We start from the raw sequence: 8694 nt of genomic DNA, 5'->3' as shown, positions 1-8694 counted from the left end.
AACTAGGTCATCTGTACCTTTCTCTCTCTCTCAGCCTCGCTTTTCAGGGTCCATGGAAAAAATAAAAAAATAAAATGTGGCGATGCTATTCATGGCACACCTAAAAAAAGGTTTTAATTCAGGAATATTTCTTATGCATGTTCAATTAGGTCATTAAATGACAACTGAGACAAATGAAGCAAATCCTCACAAACCAGGTGTTTTTCAAAATGTATTTATTAGTCATATACAAAATAAAGTAAGCTGTATATCAACAAACATACAGTATATACATCAATAAATTAAAGGACGCCCCAGACTGACTGATACAGTTAATTTCATCATTATATACCAATACATTATATTCCTTATCTACAAATTGCAAAAAAGTACAATAACTTAGTTGATAAATACTTACAATTAAATGGACTTTCACGGTATCTATATTTCCCAATACAAAGAACTATATCTTAATTTAATACACCCCATACAGTAAAACAATGTTTCTTTTTAGACAAAAAAAAAAAATCCATCGTAATAAACTCACAGCAATTTATAGCTTGACATTTCTGACCGTTTACATCAGATACTGTATGAACAGCTCGTCGAGTCGCTGAAGAGGGGAGAAAGAGTTGGAAAAAGGGGGAAATCCAATATTAATAAGCTCAAGTGCATCTGAAATCATGTTATTTCACTTTTGTTTCAGGTTATGACCAACACCAGTAATAGTGCTGAGAAATACAGGGCAAATCTACAGGAAAAGTCAGCAAAAAGAAAAAAGATAGTTAATGATTGAAACCTTCCCGAACAGGGGAAACGCCAGCTCTCCGTTAAACCCTGACAGCAAACGGGAGAAATTAACTCTTTGAAGATTTGTACTCATTTTTCTTCAGCCTGAAATGAAACATCTTATAATGCGTGTCCCACGAGGCCCTGAAGTCGAGCAGAAACACATCAGGCCGTGACAAGAGCGAATAAAAGTCAAGATAATGTGTGAGTCTGAGAGTTTGCAGGAGAAGTAGGACAAAGCTTTGGATTCAAAGGTAGTTCAGGCTCTGCCCAGCAACAGCCAGGCGCTCGGGACTCTCTGACCTCCACAGACCACAGGAGAGTCGCGTCGCTACTGGACTCGCTACGACACACAAGCAGATCGAGTGATTTTAACCTCATCCTTCCCTCGCGCTTTATAACACATCTTCCCCTCGCGGGTCAAAATGACCTGAAGCCCTAAACAATTTTTATTTTTTTTGTCAAGAAAGCTTATTTTATTTCATTTTGATAATATTGTTTCTATTTTTGAATGCAAATTTTTTATTTGATTTACATTTTAATGATTAGATTTGATCAATAAATAAATAATAAATAAATAAATAGTAATTCAAAAAAACTCACAATTTCATGCACAACTCTTTTAATTCAGCTCCACCTCTTGTAAAAAAAAAAATATATATATTAGATGATATTTCATGACTCTAGATGCCGTTATATCTCCATATGGAGCAAATGAGCTGTTCTGCTGGGTCCTAAAGCCAGTTCTCTTCAGTGTGCATTCAGATACACATGTAGACATTATAAAATGATATTTTTTTTTTGGTAAAGTTTTAGCATTTTTAGTTTGAATTTTGAGCATTTTTAAGTTTTTCTATGTGTACTGAAGCATTCCTCGCATTTCATTCATTCCTAAGGGGGTCAAAACTGACCCGCGACGGAAGGATTTGTTACTTTTTTTCAACCACAATTTTTTTTGTGTGTGTATTCGTGGTTCAAGTGTGACAAAAGTCCTATAGGGTCCTGGACCCCTCTATTGAACACTCAATTTTTTTTTTTTTTTTTTTTTAAATGACCTGAGGGAAGGATGATTAAAGAGATTCCGCCGTGTGTGTGTGTGTGTGTTTTGGCTACAAACAGGATTGTCTTACTTCACTGTTAAGGGAACGGCCTCCTGGGACACGGCACTGTTTCTAACAGGAAAGAAAAATGATGGTTAAATGCTCAGTTGCAAAGCCCTTGTTGGGTAAATCTAGACGCGATCGCTTTCTTTTTTTGCAGAAATGTTGCGCTTTTACGGACGACAACTTCAAGGACAGAAAACTACTCCTACCGAGAGGTCGTGACCCCTCCCTACCACCAGCTGATTTGCATATAGGATCACAAGTCACCACGACGACCATAACGACAACAAGCCACTCCTCCTGGAAGAGAGATCGGAGAACGTCATTATTGGGCAGTAGTGCTACCTGACACACGAACACTTCAACGAAAATCACATCGTCATCATCATCATCATCATCATCGTTTGCGAGTAAGCTAGAAGAATTTTTTTTAGTCTTCAAAACCGCCTATACAATGCCGGACACGCCACAAAACCGCTACCATTGGTTACGAAAGCAATGCCGAGATGGAGCAAAGACTTTGTTACAAAACGATTTCACAGATTAGCCAGTCAGAGGAAGTTATTTCTGTTGATTTACATCGATAAAAAAAAAAAAAAAAAAAAAAGTCGTACAAATATACCTACAATGAATTGGTTCTTAAAATGCCAGATCAGTGCGGCGGGACCGGGTGAAGTCACTATTATATCATCGATGAGAAGCTCAAATCTTTTGAAGCAGATGTGGCCTTTTGTCACAAGATTAGACTAAACAATGGAGAATCTTGTGATAAGCGTTAATACTGCGTTCACATCATATCGCAGTTACTGACGATACCAAAATGTTCTTTATATCTTTCCAAACGTTTTTGCAACTGTGGCGTTAGAGCTTCACAATCACAATTCTGAATAGACAACTAAACAAAATAACATGCAATTCACGAGAGCTTCTGACAAAATGTTAATTGCTGCAGTCTATTTAAAAAAAGTTTGTTTGAATGAATGATTCAATGACTCACTCATAAAGACTTGTTTCAGTACTGGATGAATCAGTTTTTTTGGACAAATCTCGAGTGAATGATTCAATGACTCACTCTTAAAGGCTTGTTTCAGTACTGGATGAATCAGCGTTTTTGATCTCGAGTGAATGATTCAATGACTCACTCATAAAGACTTGTTTCAGTACTGGATGAATCAGTTTTTTTGGACAAATCTCGAGTGAATGATTCAATGACTCACTCTTAAAGGCTTGTTTCAGTACTGGTTGAATCAGCGTTTTTGATCTCGAGTGAATGATTCAATGACTCACTCTTAAAGGCTTGTTTCAGTACTGGATGAATCAGTTTTTTTTTAACAAATCTCGAGTGAATGATTCAATGACTCACTCATTAAAGGCTTGTTTCAGTACTGGATGAATCAGTTTTTTTGGACAAGTCTAGAGTGAATGATTCAATGACTCACTCTTAAAGGCTTGTTTCAGTACTGGATGAATCAGTTTTTTTGGACAAATCTCGAGTGAATGATTTAATGACTCACTCTTGAATTTATTTTTTTGAATTTAAGAATTCAACTATTCAACTAATTCAACTAAGAATTTAATAGTTTTGGCTCTGTTGTTAATTTTAACCTCCAATTTTATAGCAAAGTACCAAATGAGAGGGTTCCCTGTATAGTTTATAGCATTATTAGGGAGAGATTTTTTACCTTAAGAAAATCAAACCATCATTATCGGCAGATATCATTCTGAATAATCGGTATCGGCAGACATCATTCTGAATAATCGGTATCGGCAGACATCATTCTGAATAATCGGTATCGGCAGACATCATTCTGAATAATCGGTATCGGCAGACATCATTCTGAATAATCGGTATCGGCAGACATCATTCTGAATAATCGGTATCGGCAGACATCATTCTGAATAATCGTTATCGGCAGACATCATTCTGAATAATCGTTATCGGCAGACATCATTCTGAATAATCGGTATCGGCAGACATCATTCTGAATAATCTGTATCGGCAGACATCATTCTGAATAATCGGTATCGGCAGACATCATTCTGAATAATCGGTATCGGCAGACATCATTCTGAATAATCGTTATCGGCAGACATCATTCTGAATAATCGGCTATCGGCAGACATCATTCTGAATAATCGGTATCGGCAGATATCATTCTGAATAATCGTTATCGGCAGATATCATTCTGAATAATCGGTATCGGCAGATATCATTCTGAATAATCGGCTATCGGTATCGACAGACAGTATTCTGAATAAACGGCTATAGATATCAGCAGATTTCATTCTGGATAATCGGCTATCGGTAGATATTCTTAATAATCGGCTTTCGGTATCGGCGGAGAAATTTAGTACCGGTGCATCTCGGTACAGACATGAACGCAGCATTTCAACAGCTCTGAGTTTTACATCTTTTCCTCATGGAGAAAGTATTTTGGCCAAAAAAAACAAAAAAAAAGAGAATAATAGGGATAGAGACAGATCTTTCTTTGTTTTAAAGGTTGAGAAAAGGAATATTTTGAGAAGCTTTGCATTATTGAAGAGCAACCGTACATCACATCGCTTGTTTAAATCAGTGCGTTTAAAGGAATCACTTCCCTGGCATTTAAAGAAAACAACAGAAAAAAGAAGAAAAAAACAACAACAAATATACCATAGAAACGTATTACACCAAAAATATATAAAAATCACACGTCACATAAAAAGGACTCAAACACAGGCGATATGGCCACTTTCCCTCCTCAGTTTGTGTCCCGTCCACTTAAACATGGAACACACAAACCACGTACAAACTATTGCAGGGATTCTGGGTAAGCGGCGCTCGTCGCCTGCGTTGAGCTGAAATCAGAAGATAAGAGCATCACATCCACGTCGTAAACAACACCGCCACCTCACCAGTACAAATCACACCACACGCGCTAGTCCACAGTTTTACGCGCCTAGTCACTAGAAAAAGCTATTGACTTCAATAGTTAAGCCACTTTTGGTACAATTGCAAAAAAGAGAGCTATCAAACAACTTTAGAATTCTTTTTTTTAAATGTTTTATAAATAATGCAAGATACTCTGTCATTTTTTTTTTTTTATATAAAATTCAAGACTCCACCATATAGACAAAGATTCTTAGAATACGTTACGCAAATGTCACAGCAACAAAGTTATGGTAAAGCTTGTGAGATTTCACCAGTTTATGTCTTTCAGTCAGTCTTTCAATAACAGAAACTTGTTTTTTTTTGTGTGTGTGTGTGTTTGTTTTCATCATATCTCATTCTTGGTAAAAAAAAAAAAAAAAAAACTGGCACAGGAAAAAAATTCAATAAATCTCTGGATCTACAGACAACGAGAGACATTTTAACCTTCGCTGAACATGAAATAAGCAGTACACCACAACCAAATGACAAGAGAAGGTTTACACAAAGCAAACAAAACCTCATTAAACGTTGCACAACATAAACATGTTATTGCCTTGCCGATAAAAATGATCTCCTGTCTTGAAACCGACGACTGGAGCACATAAACTGGTGGCAATATTCTGATAGCTACCATATGAACAACATTAGCTGATTTGACTCCGCCTCCACTCCTCCTGCCCATCAGTGATTGGTCAGTGCATAAATTAGGCTCAGGTAAAGGGAGTTCCTCATTGGCTGATACTCTCTCCTTCAGTTCCAGACGGTGGAAGAGTTTGGAAGTCTGAACGGTTTAAAGTGTTTTGTGCCTGCAGTCTGTAAACAAAAGGACGGAAAAATGGCGAAACAGTAGATATCCAAAAAGAGAACAAAAAACACAACGCTGTATAAAAAGTACATTTCCAACAACATAAAACACTGAATGATCACACATCAATAAAACACTTGGACCCCATGTGAAAAACACAATACGAAGTCGCCAATATTTGTACAAAAAATTACAAATCTCACAGCAATATTACACACAATCCACCAGGAAAAATTTGGCTGCATGTTTTTAGACTTAAGTAATTTGGAGATTTTCGTTTTGGAAGCCCAAGTGAATAAACCGTCCTAGATGTGCTTTCACGCTTTTGGTAAGCCACATTATAGAGAGCATTGCAGCAAAAACTGAAACGTTTCTTTTTTCTATCAGTCTGTCTGAAATGGAGAAGAGAACGACGAGTCCCGCACCTAAACCCTCATGCACTGACCAACCCTTCGTCTGCGTGCCGTACTAAGACCTCGCGTCGGTTTTCGATTTGACTATCGTGATAACACTGGTGGCTCCCACCTTTCCGGGAACGAGGGGCCCGATGACGGAGGCCAAGTGCCCGCGGTGGGACACGGGTACGGGCGCGTTAGAAGCGGGCCCTCGGGCCACAGTTCTGGCGAAGCTCTGGAGAGCCTCGTATTTGGAGCGAAGCGCGTCCAGCTCCACTTTCATACTGGCGTTTTCCGAAGCCAGTTTCTCCACCTCCTGCTGAAGCTCCGCCTTCTGCCTCTCGAGCTCCTCCTTCTGAGTGACACGCTTGACGCGGCAGCTAGCGGCGTAGCCTCGGTTCTTCAGCGTGCGCCGGCGCTGCTTCAGCTGCAGGATCTCCTCTTTGGACAGACCGCGCAGGTGCTGGTTGAGCTCGCGGACCGACATGGACACCAGCTCATCGTCCGTCAGACTCGTCCCGTTTTCGCCGGGCTCCCTCTTCACCTGAGATATGGAAGAACATCAACGGGAAAACGTTAAAGTCAATTTTAGCGGCATCTAGTGGTGAGGTTGCGAACTGCACCCAACAGAAGTTACGGTGTCCGACAGGAAGTGATGTCGTCGTCTGAGACGGCAGAGAGTAGCCAGTTAAACAATGAGGTTTCTTTACAAAGATAAATTAAGAAATTATGTTTACTTAATTATTCAGTAAAACGATGTTATTGTGAATATTATTGTTCATCATTGTGTCAGTGTTTTATTCGCTGACTTTAGCTCGCTTCTTTGCACGAAGAACAACATAGTGACGAAACGCGTTTGTCCGTTCAGTTGTTTTAGTTTAATTCGTTTGTCATCGTCCGTCAGACCCGTCGGGCTCCCTCTTCACCTGAGAGTCGGAGGAACATCAACGGGAAAACGTTAAAGGTGCAGTAGGACATCTGGGAAAATGCTAACTTTAGCCTGATAGCACTACGTCACGCCCTCCCTGCAAATCGCCGTCCAAAGCCATGAACGACAGCCAAGAACACCGGAGACAACGTTCCTGCAATACCGACATCATGTGTCATTCACCGGTGAGAAAACTTTATATTATAAAACGGATGGTTCCGGTCCTTGATTCTGATTGGTTGAGCCGTGTTCGAAGCCGTTGTAAAGACTCCACACACACACACACCTGTGATCGCATTACATTAGTGTCACTGCGCAATGGAACTATTGCTTGACGGAGGAATAAATGTGTTACAACGTTATATTTTTTGTTGCTGGTGTTTATTTTATGAATAAAATAAATATTAAAATGAATATTTTTATGGAGTAACCCGCTCCACGTCGTGCCTAACAACGCCCGTTAGCTGTCCACTGTAAATCACGGCTTCGCGGGGCTTACTACTTTAGTACAGTCAGTAACAGCACTACAATACTCATAATAATAGTTTATTATAACATTATTTTCAATTATTTATCCATGTTTTAATTTAAACATTAAATGTTGCACAGCACTTTTTTTGCTGAAAAATTAAAAAAAAAAATTTAAATTATTATTTTTTAAATATTAAATTGTTTAAGTTTTATGCATTCATATCAGTGTTTTTGATAATAAATTTGTGCTAAATAATCAAACACAGAATTTCTGAAAAATAAATAATTCATAATATTTTAAATAAATTTTTAATAAATTATTACATTGCTCAAAAAAGCAATTAAATAAAAATTATATATATATATAATTATAAAACAGACAATACAGAATTTCTGAAATTTTTTTAACTATTGACTGATATGTAATTTTTAAATTACATATTTAAAAATTTGATTTGTATATTTAAATATATAATCTAATAAATATATAAATATATATATATATAATATAAATATATTCTATAATTATATATTTAACATTTTAATTAGACATTATTTTTGATTATTAAAATTTAAGTAAATCATGAAAACAGAAAATACAGAATTTATAAAATTGTAATAAATTACTAAATTGCTAAAGTTTTAATTAACTCAATTGATTAGACATGTTTTTTGTTCATTCAAATTTAATTAAACCCTTAAAATGGACTCCATAAAAAATGGAAAATTTGGGGAAAACAAGCCTGAATTCATCGGCCCGTCATCATTTACTCGCCCCGAGGTAAAGACAGAAAGCGCTCACCTTCAAGGCCTTGTTTCCTTTGCTAGTGGTCGTCATGCCACGAGGAACCCCTGCCAAACCACGCAGATCTACAAAACAAACATGCATTAAAGCGTGAAACACTGGCAATCTACAACATGTTTAATGATGAAACAGAGCAGCGTGAGACTGATGAGGAGAAACAGAAAGCAAAAGAGTTTTGATCTCTCCTGCCACGTGTGAAAGGAACGTGGAAAAAAACAAACTGGACTAGTGAAAGTGATCACTCTGAACCCACGACTTCCTGTTTCTGACTTCCTGTGCGGTCGAGGCGGTTGGGAGCGTAACTTTCCACAACACCGTCTCTGCACCCGAGCCAACGAGACGAAGGAGAAGCAGTGATGAAGAAGTGTGTTTCGGGCCGCGGTCCAGCGGGTTTACCAGCGCCGGTGAAGGACGAGCAGAGAGAGGGAAACGGGAACACTTCCAAACCAACGCTAATGAACGACAATCAAACCGATCCAACACTAAAAATACTTTTCTTACTTAGTAC

At 38.0% G+C, this 8694-nt stretch overlaps 1 protein-coding gene across 6 annotated transcripts in view; it reads right to left on the bottom strand.

Moving 5' to 3' along the window:
• Positions 1 to 198: 198 nt before the first annotated feature.
• Positions 199 to 8694, bottom strand: part of mafgb (v-maf avian musculoaponeurotic fibrosarcoma oncogene homolog Gb) — a 33033-nt gene continuing 24537 nt past the window's right edge. For all 6 annotated transcript variants that reach the window (XM_084101780.1, XM_084101776.1, XM_084101778.1 and 3 more), the window contains 2 exons: positions 8184 to 8251; positions 199 to 6526 (listed from right to left, as the gene is read on the bottom strand). In XM_084101780.1, coding sequence (XP_083957906.1) covers positions 6056 to 6526; positions 8184 to 8219 — 507 coding nt within the window. In that variant the 5' untranslated portion in view covers positions 8220 to 8251 and the 3' untranslated portion in view covers positions 199 to 6055. The remainder of the gene's footprint in view (positions 6527 to 8183; positions 8252 to 8694) is intronic.

The sequence above is a fragment of the Abramis brama genome (assembly GCF_963993115.1).
Source record: "Abramis brama genome assembly, chromosome: 23".
NCBI lineage: Eukaryota > Metazoa > Chordata > Actinopteri > Cypriniformes > Leuciscidae > Abramis > Abramis brama.
The sequence above is the reverse complement of the archived record's forward strand: the minus strand, read 5'-3'. Positions and strand labels throughout refer to the sequence as shown.